Source organism: Daldinia loculata (assembly GCF_022478755.1).
Source record: "Daldinia loculata strain CBS 113971 unplaced genomic scaffold F4817scaffold_26, whole genome shotgun sequence".
NCBI lineage: Eukaryota > Fungi > Ascomycota > Sordariomycetes > Xylariales > Hypoxylaceae > Daldinia > Daldinia loculata.
The window spans coordinates 25,169-44,526 of record NW_026054880.1 but is presented as its reverse complement, the minus strand read 5'-3'; the positions used below and the strand labels follow the sequence as shown (position 1 = coordinate 44,526).

The following is a 19,358-nucleotide window of genomic DNA, read 5'->3' as shown; positions in this document are numbered from 1 at the left end:
GAAAGGCCCCCTCTAATCGGTATCGGTATAGCGGGAAAACGGATTAGCCGACCTTTCATTTTCTCGTATCAAATCGTTCCATCCCACGATCCCGCATCTTCAACAATCGGCGTTGACTCTCCACACCGGCACGTTCGAGACCCATGCGCCTAGCTCTGTCCCTTGACCAACGCAATTGGCGACATGAGCTGCAGTCAGTATGCGCCTACGGCCTCCCGGATATCTACTCCGTCCTTCCACTCTCGGTAATGTCTGCTGGCGGTGCAGTCAACAGCTAAGCTATGGGAATTCGCAATTTACAAGGACCTTCGCCCACGCCGCCCCTGTAGCACCGAAGCAACAATCTCGACTAAAGGCCGGATACTTTTTGTCTAACAAGATTCTACCTCGATCCCATGATGGTTCAAGTCCCCAGTCGTTTGCGGCCTCAACCGCCCCCGACGAAGCCAGCAAAGCTACCACTACGAGCCAAGTAAACCAACATCTCCCTCACCGGCGACGTCAAGCAGCAAAGCGCCACGCTGCCAATTTACCTGATTCAGCCCCGCCAGCTGATGCTGAAACTCCTCTCCCGCAAGATGCCTCATCTGCGCTTACGACGGAGTCTACGAAGCATCCCGCCAATTCTTTCCGTCGACAGCTGTCCCTTCTCCTTTCCCTGTCGAAACCTCGCCTTACCATCCTAGTCGTTCTCACAGCTATGGCGCCCTATGCGCTATACCCCGTACCGGCCTTTCTCTCTCCGTCTATCGGTCTAGACACGCCCTCCCTCTCGCCCTTAACCCTGACCTTTCTCACGACCGGCACCGCGCTCTGCTCCGCTAGCGCAAATGCTCTTAACATGCTCTACGAACAAGCTTGGGATGCCAAGATGACGCGCACGCGAAACAGACCCCTCGTTCGGGGCCTCTTATCCGAACGTAGGGCTCTCGTCTTCGCCGTTCTTGCTGCCGTTGCCGGAGTCGGTAGCCTTTACTTCGGCGTAAATCCTACAGTCGCCTTCCTCGGTGCTGCTAACATCGCACTCTACGCCGGAGTTTACACGCCAATGAAACGTGTCTCGTGGCTGAACACTTGGGTCGGGGCGGTCGTCGGAGGCATACCGCCGCTTATGGGTTGGGCTGCGGCGGCTGGTGAATCCGCGACGGGAGACGGATCATTCCGCGAACTCCTCTTTACGACGGATGCGATCGGCGGTTGGCTGCTTGCCGCGCTCCTGTTTGCCTGGCAGTTTCCTCACTTCATGGCTCTGTCGTGGCCTATAAGAGAAGAATATAAAGCGGCCGGCCACAAGATGCTATGCTGGATCAACCCTGCTCGCAACGGACGCGTAGCGCTAAGGTATAGCTTGTTATTCTTCCCGCTGTCTATCGGACTTTGCGCTGTAGGAGTAACAGAGTGGAGCTTCGCGGTGACAAGCCTACCGGTCAATTTCTGGCTGGCGCGAGAAGCGGTGCGGTTCTGGCAACAGGAAGGCTTCAAGGGGAGCGCGCGGGGGTTATTTTGGGCCAGCATTTGGCACCTACCAGTCATCATGGTACTCGCTCTCGTTCAGAAGAAGGGGATGTGGGGGCGAGTTTGGAGAAGCATCGTTGGAGAGCCAGATCTCGAGGACGAGTACGAGGACTGGGTCGTAGACCAAATCAGCCAAGAAGCTGAGGCCGCTGATGGCGAGGCCCAAAAGGCAGTGCCTCCTATTGGATCCGAGTGAGGTACCACCCAAGTCGGGCTTCTGCAGAGCTACTCGAGACGGCGGCCTAGAACGAACCAAAAATTAATATGTAACATATCTTGTCGAATGTATAAGATGGATACTAAAACGACGCCTGGTCAAGCATATTGCATTATTCAGATGCGTGCAATCGACACGAAGTCAGGATAATCACTCGAACTAAGGAACGGGCGCACTATCGCAATTCCTACGATTCCCACGTAGCTGAATGATCTAATGATTAATACTCTTATGTCTGGCTATACCTAAGAACCCCTTATGAGCTCAACAAAGTAATCACCGCCCTTAATCCTGTGGTATCTATGCAATAAAGATCTAGTATACAGTGCATTGGATAGTCATAAGTTTTCCGGCGCAGAAATGCAGTCATTAGCTGGTAGACAAATACCTCGGGCCCAGCAACCCCAATCCCCTGGTTTTGATCCGCGATAAATAAAGGAGGGTTGCCATAGTCGATAGCACGACAAAATTCCCCCGAACAATTATAAAGGAGCGTAGACTCGTTCTTTTAGCAGTCCAATCTTCATCCGCTGTACTCTCTGTATCCCCATACCGCCCAGCATCTTCCTCGCAACGACGAGCTGCTCGCCGGCAGTTCCCTCGCCTTCCCACCCTCCTTTATATTACCAAGACTCGCCATGCAATGCTTACGCCGTGAACGCCTAGGAAGCAATGCCGCAGTAAGTAAAAAAAGAAAGTAAATAATAAGCAGTGAGGTTGACAATGAGCAACGTTGGCCGCGCCCCGATCCGCTAGAAAGTCGCAAGTCCAGATTTTGTAGATTGGGAAACCCGTTACGACGGGATAATGAAAATGAATGCGCCTCAAGGTAGAAAGTAGATAACGAGCAGAAAGCTGAATGCGAGATTATGAACACCGACCCTGATGACGCCAAATTATGTCTTATTCACATGCCGTGAGCATGACCGCCGTTGTGACCCGGTCGATTAATTATGGCGTCGATGCCCATGTCGACGCTGGGGAGCCTCTGCCCGTCGCCCATATAAGGAGAGCCTCCCTGAGAATGAGAGCCGTGCATCGCGTTGCCGTAATGAGCGGCCGCGGCCGTAGAGGAGACGGAGGAGCCGTAGCTGGAGGAGAGCCCGCCGGCGCTGGTGGTGTAATTGGCGCCGTACGGGTTGCTGCTGAGAGCCATGGGATGCATGGCACCGCCGTAACCGCCACCGTTACTGCCGCCCGAGTGCGAGCTAGACGCTGTCGTCTCGGGGCTGCTGTAAGAGGCGTCGAGGTCATCTACTGGAGTCAGACCAATGCCTGAAATGCCGCTATCGTCGTCATACCCATGCATTGGATGGCCAGATTCCAGCCTCTCCCGTCGCGCTGCTGACCGAGCTGCCGACTGCAAGTTCTTCAGACCGTTGTTCATGCACTATAGCAAAGGGTGACCTTTTATTAGCCGACATTCCTAGCAAATCCGCCGAAAGAAAAGAAGGGGGAATAAACTAACCTTAGCCTCGACAACTATCCACTTCTCTCCCGTGCGCGCTGCAAGCGGCTGCCAGATTTCTTTGCGCATGCTCATATACTCTTTGGCCAGGCGTTCCAGCTTCCTGTTGTCCCAGTCGTCGGCACCCTTTCGCTCCATCAACCGCTCGTGGCGCTTCCGGCAGGCGTTAGGCGACTTGTTCGGAAAGTAGCTGCTTTGGATCTGAGCCCAGTTGAGGCCCTGCTGCCTTGCCGCCAACAAGTTCTGATCATCCTGGACCGTCCAGGCTCCGGAAGAAGGACGATTAGGCATCGGGGCCTGAGTCACTACGTCCGCGGGGTAGGGATCGTACGGCTGGGCCTGCATGGGAGGCTGCGCCGACGTTGAGGCGATATTAGGGTAATATCCTCCTGTATTTAAGGGTAGAGATGGTCGTGTGCTGTAGATGGGTACCGGAGCCGACGGGGCGAGGGATACAGGCATGGCGTTCGGGTTCGAGTAGCGGTTATGGCTCGAGCTGGACGAGCGAGTGTGCTTCGGCATATTCATTGGTGGTAGGCGTAACGGGGAGATGGCACATAAAAACCAAAACGTAAAGAAGCAGGGTTACCAGGCAAAGGAAAGGGTATCAGTTCCGAAGAGACGGGCAGGGTTATTATGATTAGCGATATCTGGGTTGATTCCCCACGTCTGCTCGAGAAGCGGTTGGATAGGTAAAGCTTCTTCGTATCTTTAAGCCTCGCCGGGAGGAGAGGTAGTTACCAGGAAAGGCAATGGCAAGAATTTGAGGCAGCTAGGTCGATGACTCGTATCAAACGAATGATGATGAAACGAACGAGGCTGTCAAGGGAAGATAGAACAAGGAAACAAAACGAGAACAGCTTTTAGTTAAGAGAAGACGGAAAAGAAATCGGCCGTTTGATGCTGTAGCGAGAGGGTCCGGGAGGAAAAGGTAATAGACGAGACTAGGTCGCGAAATGGGCGCCGTTACTTATAAGGATAGCGGCCGCCTCGGACGACTCGGGTCCAACTAGACGAGTGATAGATAGAGATGGGTAGAAAGACAAGTGCCTGGCCTGCTATTGCAACGCGGGACCCAGGACTGCGGATCTGAAACAAAGCTGTCATGGCGACAGAGGCAGATCTGGAGCGATTGTCAGCTTGGGGGGGCCGACATGCAAGCCGTAGTCATGAAACCTGGGTTGTGTATCTGAAAGAGTGGATAGGCTCTGTGTAGGCCGTTGATATTGGCTGACGAGCTTCGGGATGGCGTCTGTCTGGAGTTGGGCGGCTACGGAAAAGTGGCCTGGTGTGGAGGGCGGCTAATGGGTATAATGTATAATGGTACATCCAAGGGGTTTTTGGGGGCACGTATCTGCACGTATCTGCAAGCATCTACACTATACCGAGATGGAGATGGGCCGGAATTCCGGTCAAAAATAGCAAAGAGGGCGGATAGTATCAGTAGGCGCCAGCCTTATAGGGTAGCTCTAGAGTTTAAGCGTTCGAGTATTCCTAGTTACCTACCTAGGTACGTGACTAGTGACAAGGTTAAGTATTATGCGCGCGCGCGTGCGCCATTGCGACTATGCGGCGGACGACGTTGAAGACGACACAAGAAAAAGAGAAAAAAAGAAAAAAAAAGAAAGAAAAAAGCAACGGGGGTGGATCAGATCGGTATCGACACGATTAACCATTATCATATCTAACTTAGTAACAATCTGCCCACAATTTTATACCATTTGCTATCATCTCCTTGAGATGAATGTCTTGCGGCTCGAGAGGAAGACTAGTCGAGTGCCATAAGATACCTTGTACAATACGAATACAACCCCTCTACTACCACTTACACGCAACGGTCAAGACTCGTATTCTCTCTCTAAAAGATGAGAGCACGTAAGCATCTATACCGGGAAGCGGAACGAACTGTTGGAATTGGTACGATACCCTCTTGCTGGTTCATAGTATCACTTCAAGTAGCTTAAGACGCACGGCGGCATAGCCAGGCGGAACGGTACCTTGCATATTGAAACATTACTATTCCATATGCCATCATAATAAGATGAGGGGACTAGGTAAAGCACGGCCCCCACGAATAGACGCATACATACGCATGTGGATATGCAGCTGTCGATGTGGTTCGACTCGCCCTTTCGCCCTTTCTGGACATGGTGACAAGACCGATGAAAGGTCGAAATATAGTTGTACCAACATCGTAAACATTAAAATCTCAACAATCTCTAAGTAATCTCAACCAGGTTCACACGTTGCAAACATACAGTAATAAGTGACGTTTTGAAACAAGAAGAACTGCTGTTTCGATGAAGATGGAGAGGCGGCATTGGACAAGAGGAAGAGAAGGGTAAAGACGACCCCTGAAAAAGAGAAGGTCGGAAAAAAAGATGGAGGCGCGCGTCTAAGATTTGACGCTAAAATAAACAACGATCGTCGTACCCGGGCGACAAAACACCAAAAAAGATGCCTAATCAAGCTTAGTCTCTCTAGGTACATATGTACGTCGGTATTCTACCTAGCATTTTGCCGACGATAGATGCAGAAAAATGCAAGACAAATGCAGACTCTGCATATCATTATTTTTGTCGGTGCTACGCTATCAGCGGTACTTTGCATCTATTCGCATCCACCACGGCGGGAATATCACGTGTATCTTCTTGGCCATCCAGGGTCGGTCATCTCTTATTCGTCGGATGTTTTTAAAATAGACAAACCACTCTTCTCTCCCACTTTGCGCTTAGATGTATGTACCTATGTAATGTCGACACGCAGACGGTAAACATCTTTGCTACAACATCAAAATTACCAACGCACGAACTAAACAAATGTTTGCGCGTATGAAGCCGGTAGCAACACTCCCTCAAATACTCTTTCGCTGTGCCTCGGAACTGTAGCGGTTTCTGATGCAATGCAACGGCCCTGTCTTAGTTTAACAGGTAGGTTAGGTACCCAGCTAGGTTAATTATCAACCTTGGGGGTTACGGATGATGCCCGTACGTAAGAGGCAGTAAACCCCCTTTTTTTTTCTTCGCCAGTCTTACCCTAGCTAGATTTGTCTATGTTACATGAGCTCTTCGTCTTCCTGCAACATTTTCCTTGAGGAAATCTGGTGGGGGCGAACCGGTAGTTGCAGCTGATAAATGACATGACTATAAGCTACCAGTACGTTTCGAGGCGGCTATCATGTCTCCCACTTAGCTCCTGAATCCTTCCCGCCACGCGTTTCAGAGAGCGTGATAACTCAGCTATACCAGGCCACCTCGGCCACCTTCGAGTTGACAGCACGCAGAGGGGCAGATGCGCACATGGTAGCAGAGACCTGCTTGCCGGCCTTGAGAATCTACAACGCCATGCGTGGATTGGATGTCTGAGCACGACTGCTGAGACGGCGGTACATCCTTCCGAAGAGTGCCGCTCGACAGGCGCCTCGTCTGCATACAGCCTTACCAGAAGACGTTCCCAAGTTATCCCGAAGTGACGGCAGGTCGGATCGCGTCTATCGCCTTGATTTGGTACCGTCCGGGCCGAGAGTCGAGACGTCTTGGCCGATGCGAAGGCCATCCCGCAATACATTAAGGGATAGCGTTGAGGCCTGACTTGAGCAAAGTTGGGCGTAGCTATCAGTATTCAATACCATATTTAGTACGGGTAGCTCGTATGGAAACTACCAACTCAGCCGAAGTTTTGGTTATGGGCTGACAGCGGATCTTATCACATCGCAAAATTATCAACTTATGCTCACATCCAACCATTAAGCGTTGCCTATTAGTCATGGGTCAGTATATACCCTATATCTTTACCCAACGACGACCATAGGGAAGCGTACTCAAAGTAACCCACGTCATAATACATATCATGTCTCGACGTATATATCCAATAATTCGACCAGCTACGGTCACCTAGGCCATCTCTTAAATTTACCAGACCTCGCGGAGACAGGTTGACCATATTAGAACGCGGAACTATAAGAGACCATCTCTAAATCCTAGGACGAAACTACATCACTACGGAGTCGAATTCGTTCCACAACGGGAGAAAGGAATCTCGACGTTGAATATAAGCGCTAGTACGCTAACCCGCAAGCCGCACTTTGTTGCGAGACTACTACCTAGTATCATTTGTGATAAAGGTAGCAGGTAGATCACTCCACATTGCTTCAAGTTCCAGCCGGATCCCTCCCATGTAGAGTATCAATAATCATGCCAGACCCAGGCCGATAAATCGATACCAAGTAAGCGATGCTGTCCGAGATATACCAGCTGAAATGCTCATCGATCAACCTCACGTGTAATTCTCCAATCCCAGACGGTCCTCTAGCTGGGGCAATTCAGGCTAAATTCACAACCCCGGTCAAGCTAGGGATCTTCAAAAAATTCTTGGAGAAGAGAGCTACCCTGTGTGGGGTATCTCGGGGTAATATTGCCAACAGGCTGGTTAGAGCTATTCGCCATCTTATTGAAGGTCGTGATCTCGTATCCAAGTCGCGGAAGAGAAGCTTCATACAAGCGCGTCTATCAACTCGAGCGAGACGGCATCATGGTGAATATCTCATAACCCGTTCAACCTGTCATCTCGTAACTCGCTGACGACAAAGAGAACTCTGTTAGCTACAAGTCATCATCCGGGAAACATACAACGGCATAACCGGGAGTTGCTCTCACCAATCATCACCAATCAACCAGGATCTCGGCCGTAGCTCGGTACCCCAAGCTTACCTACCTATTTATCCCGCACCCCGGTAATATCTTGAATGGGGTCCCCAGAGTCTTTACTCTGGATCTTTCTAGCGCGTGGGTCGGATGCTATTGCGCAGCAGCCTTCCCACACGTCGCTTTCCCGGAGTATGTAGGATAGCCTAGCCTATCCCCATGTCCCATTTACCTGTGTGTCCATGGCATTATTTATATCGGGACGTCCCCCAGGCACCGCCGATGCACCGCTATCGTCTAACCCGTGTGCTGGTGGGCTGGATTGCTACTTCGATCTCGAGACTTCTTCTCTGCGCGACAGTTTTCATCCGAGAAATCGAGGTCGACTTATGCAATAATAGTGCCCTTTAGAAACATCCGTATTCGGTCACAATGGTTGCTGGAGGCGACTCGGGCGCCGCCGCGTACAGTGCGGCCCTCAAACGCCGCCAGGAGATGATGGGCGCGTCCGGTCCCATGGCCTTAGTAAAAAATTTCAAGGTGTTTAGGATCGCTTTGTTCGCTTGTATCGGTGGTATCCTGTACGGTTACAACCAGGGCATGTTCTCGGGCCTTCTCGCCATGCCTGCCTTCAAGTCTCGTAAGCATTAATCAAAAATTTCAGGTTGTTAGCTAGTTAGTTGGTTGGTGGTAGCCACATGCTAATAAAGTAACTATAGATATGGGCGAGTATGACCCGTTTGACGACTCGGCAGACCAGACGAAGAAGGGGTGGCTTACAGCTATCCTCGAGCTCGGAGCTTGGATTGGCGCGCTGCTGTCCGGGTTCATCGCCGAGGCCATCTCCCGCAAATATGGCGTCCTGGTAGCGGTAACAGTCTTCGTCATTGGGGTCGTCATCCAGGCGACGGCGCAGTCCGGTGGGCCCAACGTTATTCTCGGAGGCCGCTTTGTTACGGGTATGGGCGTCGGTTCCTTGGCCACGATCGTGCCCATATACAACTCCGAGGTCGCACCCCCCGAGATTCGAGGTGCGCTCGTTGCTCTCCAGCAGCTCGCAATCACCTTCGGTATCATGGTAAGCTTCTGGATAGACTACGGTACTAACTATATCGGCGGCACAACTCTTGGCTTTCAGAAAGATGCTGCGTGGCTTGTGCCTATCTGCCTGCAGCTTTTCCCTGCTGTGATCCTCTTCGTAGGGATGATATTCATGCCCTTCTCCCCGCGTTGGCTAGTTCACCACGGCCGCGAGGACGAAGCGCGCAAAATCCTAGCCAACTTGCGTGGCCTAGCTGCTGACCACGAACTTGTCGAACTTGAATTCCTCGAAATCAAAGCCCAGTCGCAGTTCGAAAAGCGAACCGTGGCTGAGCATTTCCCCCATCTGAGCGAGCTGACAGCGTGGAATACCTTTAAGCTTCAATTTGTGGCTATTAAGTCTCTGTTCCAGACGAAAGCCATGATCAAGCGCGTTGTCGTTGCCACAGTCACAATGTTCTTCCAACAGTGGACGGGTATCAACGCCGTCCTGTATTACGCACCCAGTACGGAATTTTTATTTTAGTTTATTCAGTTTGCCCTAATTTCCTCAATTTTACCAGTTGATATAAAATCATTCTTACAAGTCATATTATAGGCATATTCACTTCCCTTGGCATGAGCAATACCACTACGAGTCTGCTGGCTACCGGCGTCGTCGGTATCGCCATGTTCGTATTCACCGTACCCGCCGTACTCTATATCGACCGCGTCGGAAGGAAGCCCGTACTGACTATCGGCGCTATCGGGATGGCTACCTGCCATATCATCATAGCCGTGATCGTCGCAAAGAACGCAAACCAGTGGGCTAGCCAGCCTGCGGCCGGTTGGGCTGCTGCTGCCATGGTCTGGCTCTTTGTAATACATTTCGGTTACTCCTGGGGCCCTTGCTCGTGGATTATCGTGGCCGAAATCTGGCCGCTCAGCTCCCGACCCTACGGAACTTCTCTTGGCGCTTCGAGCAACTGGATGAACAATTTTAGTACGTCTTCTAGAGCCTTCAGCTCACTCTCACGCTTTCAGTGCTAACCTATCCTTCAGTTGTCGGTCAGGTCACGCCAATTATGCTTAACAAGATCGGCTACGGTACCTATATCCTCTTTGGCCTTTTAACATTTATGGGAGCCGGGTTTATCTGGTTCTTCGTGCCCGAGACTAAACGGCTAACCCTTGAAGAGATGGTGAGTATCTGCGGAGCTACCGAGAACCCTGGTTTTATTGCAGTGTATTCTAACAAGATCGACTCATATTAGGACGTCGTATTCGGTTCCGAAGGCACAGCACAGGCCGATTTTGAACGCATGGAGGAAATCAACAGAGAGATCGGACTGACCGCGATGCTTCATGGCCTAGTCGGCACTGCTAGCAACGGCGACGTAGTAGATGAGAGAAAGGATAAACTTGAAGATAACTAAGATGTTCGATCTACCTCCAGGGTGGTTATAGAGAAATCTGGCTGGTTAGGTGTACACGTTGGAATTACTAGCGTCGGTGGGCATTCATGGAGAAATCATTCTCAGATCTTTAAAAACTCGAACCTAGCGAAGTAACCTATATGATGTATTATTGCGAAAGCATAATGCTCATCCTAAAAGGGACATTCTCGTTACAACTACCAAAGGTCACTCCAGGAGCCAGTCGTTATCTATTCTCTATGCCTACATCCTCAGTAAGCTCTAGCTCGCAAGGAGTTGTAGCCTTTATGTAAGACCTTTGACGCCTATCTGCAGGTAATAAGGCTCTTTGTCGATCAGCTTTCTAATCTCTCCACTCCTTAACTCGTCTACATCCCAGGCGGCCCACACAAAGCGGCCGTGGAGAAACTCGGCTTCGCGAGAGGCAGCCCAGACCGCAAAGTGTCCGCAAAGATCCTCTATACGTAGCTTTCGTTAGCAAGAAAACGGGCCAACACAGAAATAGGATCCTACCGTCGTCAAAATCAAAGCCGTCAAATCTATTACCCATAACACGCCGAACGGTTTCCGTGAGGACGCTCCCGGGGTGAAAACTGAGCACCTGCATGTCCTTCGGCGAAATGTCTTTGGCCATCTGCTGGACTAATAGGGTACCTGCGCTCTTGGTCAAGCCGTATCCAGGGATCTCGGGGACTATGTTATTCCAATCCTGGATAGCCATCGTTGACAAATTAACTAAAAACTTGATGGGTTACCTAATTAGCCGGCATCCGTACGTATTCTATTCGGGAGTATGCGACAATATACCTTCTCTTTCGAGGGTTGTTTATAAAACTTCTCGGTGAACACGAGCAGCGTTTTTACAATTGGAAACTTAGATGCCATCTTTGTGTCTGGAGTACGATAGGGTCATTATGCTAATATATACCTAAGTTGCCCGCCTATATACGACATGCGTTATGGCTCTGTTTTCCGATCAACGTGGCCGGCGGGTTTTCATACGGGCAAAAAGGCCGCCCGCAAGCTTCCACCGACTATACTACCGACTATACTACCGACTATACTACTAAGAATCGACGGCTTCGTCTGGCGTCAGCAGGGCAATGAGAACCCAGGCTATGCTGACTAATATACGGGCGCGATGACCAGGTATTGATTACAAACTAGTCTTATGGCGAATCTTGTGCTTAAGAATGGGATTCTATATGCTAACACCTACCGTTGTGGAAAATTACTCGTCGGGTTTTCATCCGTCTGCGGGAAAATCAAGAATAGAGAGGACGCCGAATAAATCATGTCGTCGGCAAGAAACCCGCGGCTTAAAGCTTGTGCCGCTTGTACTAGAGCGAAGAGGCCCTGCTCTAAACGGCAACCCTGTTGCGACCGCTGCAGACGGAGAAACATCCCGTGTAGATATCCTCCGCCTAACCTGACCGCTCGAGACTACGCAGAGGCGGACAGCGGGTCGGCAGCGACGGAAGTAAGCCTAACCCGCACCGGAGCGGCACTGCCGATTCACGTAGTCTCATTTGAATCCTTCTACCCTAACACGAGCGAGGCGCAACCTGGAGATCCCTTCCATCCGTGTTGCACAGGGTTTCCGGAGAATACGAAGACTCTTCCTCTGGGGCACGATTGGTTCTACAGCTCCGACTCGTGGACAATTTCACGCAGCAGCACCATCCCGTCTCCTACTGAAGCTTTCGATACTAGAGCCTTGAAGCAGCATATCACCACCGTCCAATCATGGCTGCGCCTCTGGGCAACGACGGGCAGGTCACCATTTATCCACCACCGCTTGTACAGCCAAAAAATGCCTCGCTGTGTTCAAGACGCCTATACGGCCTTGGCGGCGTATCTCGCGCGCACTCCTGAGAACTCAGACCTCTGCTTCCAAATCATCCGAGAGCGAGCCCAAGAACTTGTCGAGCAAGCTCAGCGCATGGTGCCCGCGCCTACGTCAGAGACAGGCTCGTCGGAACCGACGGGCGGATCTATGCCCCTAGATCCTTTTGATCACCTAGCCCGCGTGCACGCGCTTTTCGTTTATCAGATGATTGGCCTCTTCGATGGCGATATCGTGCTGAGGGTCGAGGCGGAAAGTCGCATATCGACACTTATGTCCTGGGTAGCAGAGATGTGGGATAGCGCAGAGCTGGATGCTAGCCTATACTCGACAATACTCGCTCTCGAACAGGACGTGAGCAGCAGCGAGGACACACCAGCTGTCGCCCCGGCAGATGAAACAGCAGCCTGGCGGCGCTGGATATTGTCGGAGAGCATCCGCCGCGCTTGGCTCGTAGTAACTATTACGCAGTCTATATATCAGCTATTTAAGACAGGATGGTCGCAGTGCTCCGGTAGCGTTAATTGGACGCCCCGCGCAGGCATCTGGGATGCACCTGACCAGTACAGCTGGTGCAAACTAGTTACGAGCGGTTCAGGGCCTCTGTTCGTCCCGAGCCTGCGCGCTGACGTGTTATATAAGGAGGCATCTCCTTCAGAAGTCGACGAGTTTGGGCACGCCGTGTTAATCGCCCAGTTCGGATCGGAGAGTATGACGAAATGGAAGGCCCATGCCGCATAGTATTTATTGAACAAGCTTAGAGATACAATGAAGGGACAAAGGTTGGATAACCTAACGAGATCGACGCGTAAAGGATCTTGAGTAAGACTTTAGGGCTGGCACACGGATGAGATACTTTGATGTTGTATCGTATTGTATCGGCTTAGCCCTCAGTCCTTGTAACGACTCTACTATCCGATATCTAGAAAGGCTAGCGATATATTTAAACACTTTCTTATTTTATAGATATGCGGTATTCCACGACGTAACGGTTCGGCCATTCGAGATGAAAGTCACACTACCATTTCCCGTCTTCATGTCCTACGTGTTCTAGTACAGAAAAATAAGCTAACATAGCTCGATAAATTTTGTACATCTGAATATTAAATCATATTACATTGCCGCACTGCCTTGCCCAAAGTTGCCACTGCCAGTCATCAGTTTGCATGTCGTAATATTCACAACATCCACTACCACCTTTACAATCTGGCATTCTAAGCGAGACAGCAGTTTGGCTTTCATTTATAGAATACCAGGCATGATGCCATACGTTTTCGGGATATATACGCCAGGAAACTCGAACCGATACCTCGCCTCCTTTTTATTAGCCCATGCTTTCATCTGCGCTACCGCGACGACGATGAATAACAACACCGACCAATTATGATAAGCGGCCCAAAATACTCTATCACGTAGACCGTCCTCTAGTTAATCTGGGGGCCTATAATCGGAAATATAAGCGGCCTAATTCTCAGACTGATACTGTGTTGAGAGACCTCTAATCGGCTTGCCTACGAGACGATTAGATCAAGATATGAGCAATAGGAACTAAATTTTCATTAACGGACCTCGAGATGCAACGTTGAGGCTGATAGGAGCCATGCTGATCGTGAGCTTTCTTGTCCTTTGCCGGAGAGGTTGTACGCAACAGAATTGAATAAGTAAGAGTTCTCAGGCAAGTCGGTGAATTAGGAAGCTGACAACATGCGCACGGTCCTTATAGAACTGATATTCTCGAAAGCACACTTGATACTTAAGGAGCCTAGGTAAACCAAAATATCCTCAGTTATGATTATCAAATTTGAATATATTCGTATATGATCACCAATAATTTAGAGTCCCCAAATCTTATCCATGGAGTTCTCATTATCCTCGTTCTATTTCCACTGGATGAAGAAACTGACCACGCCGCACAGCATATGGAACACGCAAGGGTAGATGTCAGCCGAGAGCTATTTCTTGCTACGCTGTTTTACCTGTTCGGTTAGAGTCTTCCTGAAGTAGGGCAGACTTAGCTGTCATATCTCTTGGCTAAGAACTCTTATATGGTACCTTGTTTGGCTCGGCTTTTTCAGTCCCTCGGCATCTCGCTAGGCAGTTTTGTCATTACAGGTCGGTCTTTGTGAGGGTTGTATTCTCTACTTGGTCGTGCTCTGGGTGGTCTACCACGTTCTAAATGGCTAAACACAGAGTAATATTATATAATAGTTTTGGCATCAGTTGTCACGGACATGTTTGAGCTCATGCTGGTTCGGTTGATTCAGGCTCATTGCTCATTTGATAGAGTACTGCCTGTTTTTATATGCTATATGATAAGTTGTTTAGCAGATCCATAACTTATGCCAACTTCAACTAGGTGGTTGCAAACATTCAACCTCTAACATGAAGCCGAAGCAATCTTGAATCATGTAAAATAACAAATGGATATGCTATATAGCCTTTGTTTTGTTTAGGTTGTAAAGCAGAAATTCTAAGAGTGAACCTAATATGATTCTAGTATAACGTTGTTCGTTCATTTCGATGGCCTTTATTCTTTAGTGACCAGATCTTGTCGTGAATATAGGAATTCTATTACTGTTGTTATTACAAATTTGCTAATGTCAGGAATACCCCTTTTTACTAGTATCTCGCTACGAAGAACTTTTCTGCAGTGTGATAGTGCTGCCGTGCGCATTGGGTCTTAAAATTACCCACAGATAGCTGGTGTACCGGCACGAAAATGCCAGTCAATTTGAAATTATATATTAACGTCGAATCGTCCTGTCTGAGAAGCCTGACAAGTGTTCCGTAACACAATTTAGGGCGGAATATGAGAGTGCTGTTCTCCCCTTGGATGCGAATCCCTATGTCCATTAGGCCGTACACAGAACGGCAGTTGATCCTCAGCCCGACCCAGTCTATCTATCTAGTACCTTAACTCCACGCACACGTGCGGCAACGCTTAGCACCGTAAATAGCAGATATCAAACGATGGGGCAGCTATGATACAATAGAATATCCCTACACGCTAAACAGTAGCGACGCCTGTCCATACGACCTTAAAGCGCCTCGATCGCCTTCGCCAGGACATCCATGCTTTGTAGACCGACATCGCTACTCTTCTCTTCATCGAGCAGCGCGGCAACGTCGCTCAATATACCCAGAGGAATGTAGCAGCCTTCGCGCGCACGTTCCAAGCTTTCCTTGAGCCTGCTAGTATGCTCCCACTCCTTAGCGGCCACTTCGGCTCTCTCGATAACACGGCTAGAAATGCCGCACATTGCTGCGCAATGCATGCCGAAGCTTCCTTCTGCTACGCCGTCTTCGAGCTTGTACAGGAAGGTGACACGCCGCTGCTTCTCGTCGACGTGGATCTGCATGCGCTTCGCTCTGATCTCGGGATGGTTTTCGAACTCGGTCGCGAGCGAGTGGTAGTGCGTAGCGAAGAAGCCGATACATCCTATATGCGTAGCTACGTGGTGCAGAACAGCCTGAGCCACGGCGACGCCGTCGTAGCTGGATGTACCGCGGCCGAGCTCGTCGAGGATAACTAAGGACCGCGGCGTGGCTTCGGACAGTATCTTCTTGGTCTCGGACAACTCGACGAAGAACGTAGATTGCGCCGCGAAGATATTGTCATTAGCACCGAGCCGCGACATGATACGGTCGCAGGGGGTAAGCTTGGCTGAAGTAGCTGGCACGTAACAGCCGATCTGCGCCATGATGACCGCGGTGCAAGACTGCGCACGGGGATTAGAGTTGGGTCTAACAGCGGGAGGGATTACAAGCTTACCATTCGTAGGATTGTGGACTTACCGGCGGCATTCGCGCCCGTCAGGAGATCGATCTTGGCCGAATTACCGCCTAACACGATGTCGTTAGGAATAAAGTCATCGACGGTGTTTAGCATGCAGGGGTGGCGTAGCTCCTCAAACTCGACGACGCTGCGCTCCTCATCTACAAAGACGGGGCGGCAGCTGGGCTCGCCTAAGGAGGAAGATGCCTTGGCGAGGCAGAGCAGGCAGTCGAGCTGAGACGTGATGCGGATGGCCTGCAACCAAGTATCATAGTCGACGTCAAACCGCTGCAAGAGGCGCAGCGTGACTTCTCGAACAAGCTGAGAGTGAGTCTCCTCTGCCTCCTGCAGCTGCCGCACGAGATCAGTCAGCTCCTTGAAGTAGTAACGCTTGACGCTCGATGTGGCAGACATCTGCTGCCAGTCCTCGGGAACCTTGACGGCTTTTGGGGCCTCGATCTGGTAGACTTCCTTACCCACGTCGGCGAACTTGAGAGATTTGTTCTTCAGCTCCGTCTTCTTCTCGCTAAGCAGCTTTTGGAGATCATCCTTAATCTCGAGGATCCTGTCGTGACTCTGGTCGAAATCTTCCTCGATCCCGCGCTCGGGGACCAGAATCTTCTCCTCTCGAGCCTTCTTGCGGTCGAAAGCCGTCCTCCAAAACGATAGCGGCTCGTTAAGGTTTGGCATGGACGAGACGAGGCGATCGATCAGGCTTTGTCCGCCGCCGAAAGCATCAAGAAGAAGGTTTACTGTGTACTCGATCTGCTCGAAGCCCTCTAGGACTTTAACGAAATCGTCGGGACGGCACGCGCCGGCGTGGATTCGCGAGATGAGACGTTCCAGATCGGGAATCCGCGCCATCTGCGAAGATAGCTGCTCCCGGACGGTTGTGTCGGCGTTGAGCATATCAACCGCATCCAAGCGCTCGTTGATCTTTTCGATATTACATAAGGGGTGGCATACCCACTGGCGGAAAAGCCGCTTGCCGAATGGCGTGACGCAGCGGTTTAAGAGTGCAAATAGAGTTCCCCCAGAGCCCCCGTTTACAGAGTTGGCAAATATCTCAAGGTTAATAAGGGTCTGACCGTCAAGAATCAACGTGCCGTTCTTGTGAATAGGATTGTACCAGGTGAAATTGCCTTGAGATAGAAGGTTCCTCTCGATCTTGAGAACTCTGAGATACTGAACGAGGGCGCCGAGAGCAGACATCAGCAGGTCCTTGTCTCTCGCTTTGGATAGCGTGTCAGGCCAACGCTCCTCTGCGCCTTCAGTCTCGGCAAAGTAGCCGTTGCAGTCGAGTTCCCTCCGGGTGAGATCGGCTTCCCAGAACTCGCTGCCGGACTTGAAGTAGTTCCAGATGGTCGTAGGTGAGGTATTGTTCTTGAGAATGCGCAGGGCTTTAGTCGAGATGCGAGACTTTTCGAGGAGCAGCTCCCGAGGACTCGTCTGCGCGACCAGAGTCTCGAATTTAGTCAGGTCGACGTCGTCCTCGAACTCGGATACGAAGAACTGGCCCGTGGCAGCATCTACAAAAGCGATACCGAACGCTGGGTGGTCATCAACGACAGACTCCTTGATAGCAACGCAGTAGGTTGCCATATCGTCTTGAAGCATGCTGCCATCGACAAGCGTGCCGCCCGTCAGTATGCAGGCTAGTTCTCGCCGGATGATCTTGTCTTGCTTCTTGGACTTGGCGTCTCCTCTCTCGCGCATCTCCTTGCCCAGTGCAGTTTCCATCTGATCGACTCGCGCGACCTTGTAGCCCTTGGCTATGAATTGGTTAACCCACATGTCTAAAGAAGTCTCCGGAACGCCGACCATGCGCATGTTGACGCGGTCGGTAAGCTTAAGGTCGAAGAGCTGGTGGCCGATGGTGGCATCGTTTTCGTAGAGCTCATAGAATTTGCCTTTCTTGAAAAAGACCACCGTGTCCCACAGCTTCTGCTTGATTTCCCAGTACTGCTTCTCGAAGGCCGAAAAGCCATTCCACGCCACGGGCGGAACGTACACAGTCGCGGGATCGTAATCCAGGTGGCCGGGCGGGTTCCGGTTTATGTCCTTGATATCAGCGAGCCAGGGATAGCGATCTTCGGGTTCTCGAGTGTGCGCCTTCTGCTTCGCCGAAGAGGGCTTGCGCGTAGATTGCGAAGCCGCCCTCGGTTTTACCGGATCGATCTTATCCGGATCATATAGCCACTGCTGGGCAGTCGACGTCGACGGCACATCATCCATCATCTCGTCGCCAGCGTCCTTTTCAGACTGCTCATCATCATCCTGCTCGGGAGAAGCATGTGTTCGCTTTCGAGCGCTTTGAGGTTTCGAAGGTCGCTTCCGTTTCCTGGCTGGGGCATCCGAATCGTCAGAAACTACGAAATCGACCATCTCATCTGCGATAGGGTTGTTAGATTAACATGCCGCGTTAGACTAATTGATACTGTTGCGGAAAATATACCATCTTCTTCGTCTACAGCGGCATCCTTGCTCTCCTCGTAATCACCCTCTTCCTCGTCTACGACTCTAGATTGCTGGCGGTTGCGGCGTCGAGACTGGGAGGCTTTCATGCTTACGAAAACATCCTCGTCGTCGTCGCCAGAAGACTCAGCGTAATTGACAGTCTTTCTAACCTATGAAGTATTAGAAAAAGCAGAAAAATAGGGCATCGTATTCCGCTACCTTGCGTGTTGGGCTACTGCCCATGACAGCTCGGGCGGAAAGGTGCTGCTTAGTGCGTCAGCAAAAATAATATGCGAGGGCGAGTCGTCGCTAAGTACCTTTACCGTAGCAGCGGAGCCACGGTTTTCCTGGGAGCTGGAAGGCTCTAAAGCATCGCTGCTGGGTACAGGGGTGACGGCGGAAGGCTTTCTATTTGACTTTGTCGTCTCCTTGAGACAGGACGGCGTAGGAGACGAATTCAGGGCTGGGGAGGCTTTCGTAAAGAAACCGAGGAGGGTCTGCTGCTTTCCGGTGGCCGTAGAAGTCGAACTGGGTTTCCTAGACGTAGAAGGCGTCTTCCTAGCCGGAGTGCGAGACTCGCCCATCTTGCTTCTTAAAACGCACAGGAGACAACCACTAAAATGGAGACACTACTGCGCCGAGGGCGGATATAGTCGAAATTTGGATCAATTGAAAGGCATACGCGGGTTACGAGTAGCTATAGTCACTAGGAATTATAAGACGGTTATAAAGTAATTGTTGTCTACCAGGACACCGTCTGCTCGTTGTTGAGTTGATGGTGATGGGAGCCGAAATATAGAATCAATCGTTTTCGCACTCGAATTTCAATTAACGGAAAACGCGACTTGGTCTAAGCTCCCCGCATGATCCGCGTTTAAACGCGTCGCGCATCCTTATCAATTAAAAAGATACAAAGCACATGTACTGTGGCGTACTTGAAATTTATGGACTCTAAGGTACTTCGTACTTGAGGTACCTACT

The 19,358-nt window shown here is 50.7% G+C and overlaps 6 protein-coding genes across 6 annotated transcripts; 3 read left to right on the top strand and 3 right to left on the bottom strand.

Moving 5' to 3' along the window:
• Positions 1 to 72: 72 nt before the first annotated feature.
• Positions 73 to 2,346, top strand: F4817DRAFT_113843 (mitochondria protoheme IX farnesyltransferase). Its single transcript, XM_049297516.1, has one exon. It carries the CDS (start codon positions 200 to 202, stop codon positions 1,709 to 1,711), a length of 1,512 nt encoding a protein of 503 aa, XP_049158738.1. The 5' UTR covers positions 73 to 199; the 3' UTR covers positions 1,712 to 2,346.
• Positions 2,176 to 4,116, bottom strand: F4817DRAFT_113834 (uncharacterized protein). Its single transcript, XM_049297515.1, has 2 exons — positions 3,201 to 4,116; positions 2,176 to 3,122 (listed from the first exon to the last, which is right to left on the bottom strand). Exons 1-2 carry the CDS (start codon positions 3,726 to 3,728, stop codon positions 2,640 to 2,642), a joined length of 1,011 nt encoding a protein of 336 aa, XP_049158737.1. The 5' UTR covers positions 3,729 to 4,116; the 3' UTR covers positions 2,176 to 2,639.
• Positions 4,117 to 8,028: 3,912 nt separating this feature from the next.
• Positions 8,029 to 10,471, top strand: F4817DRAFT_113768 (general substrate transporter). Its single transcript, XM_049297513.1, has 5 exons — positions 8,029 to 8,483; positions 8,563 to 9,390; positions 9,483 to 9,866; positions 9,926 to 10,065; positions 10,138 to 10,471. Exons 1-5 carry the CDS (start codon positions 8,276 to 8,278, stop codon positions 10,297 to 10,299), a joined length of 1,722 nt encoding a protein of 573 aa, XP_049158736.1. The 5' UTR covers positions 8,029 to 8,275; the 3' UTR covers positions 10,300 to 10,471.
• A 113-nt stretch (positions 10,472 to 10,584) lies between these two features.
• On the bottom strand, positions 10,585 to 11,020 carry F4817DRAFT_316093 (uncharacterized protein; the record flags this gene model as incomplete). The annotated part of the gene is made up of 2 exons (XM_049300623.1): positions 10,585 to 10,757; positions 10,813 to 11,020. 2 exons carry the CDS (start codon positions 11,018 to 11,020, stop codon positions 10,585 to 10,587), a joined length of 381 nt encoding a protein of 126 aa, XP_049158735.1.
• Positions 11,021 to 11,510: 490 nt separating this feature from the next.
• On the top strand, positions 11,511 to 12,971 carry F4817DRAFT_113804 (uncharacterized protein). Its single transcript, XM_049297514.1, has one exon. The coding sequence runs from the start codon at positions 11,594 to 11,596 to the stop codon at positions 12,884 to 12,886; it is 1,293 nt and encodes a 430-aa protein (XP_049158734.1). The 5' UTR covers positions 11,511 to 11,593; the 3' UTR covers positions 12,887 to 12,971.
• Positions 12,972 to 14,697: 1,726 nt separating this feature from the next.
• Positions 14,698 to 19,210, bottom strand: F4817DRAFT_338147 (DNA mismatch repair protein Msh6). Its single transcript, XM_049303388.1, has 5 exons — positions 18,695 to 19,210; positions 18,597 to 18,641; positions 18,376 to 18,547; positions 15,918 to 18,310; positions 14,698 to 15,864 (listed from the first exon to the last, which is right to left on the bottom strand). Exons 1-5 carry the CDS (start codon positions 18,959 to 18,961, stop codon positions 15,184 to 15,186), a joined length of 3,558 nt encoding a protein of 1,185 aa, XP_049158733.1. The 5' UTR covers positions 18,962 to 19,210; the 3' UTR covers positions 14,698 to 15,183.
• Between the last annotated feature and the right edge of the window lie 148 nt (positions 19,211 to 19,358).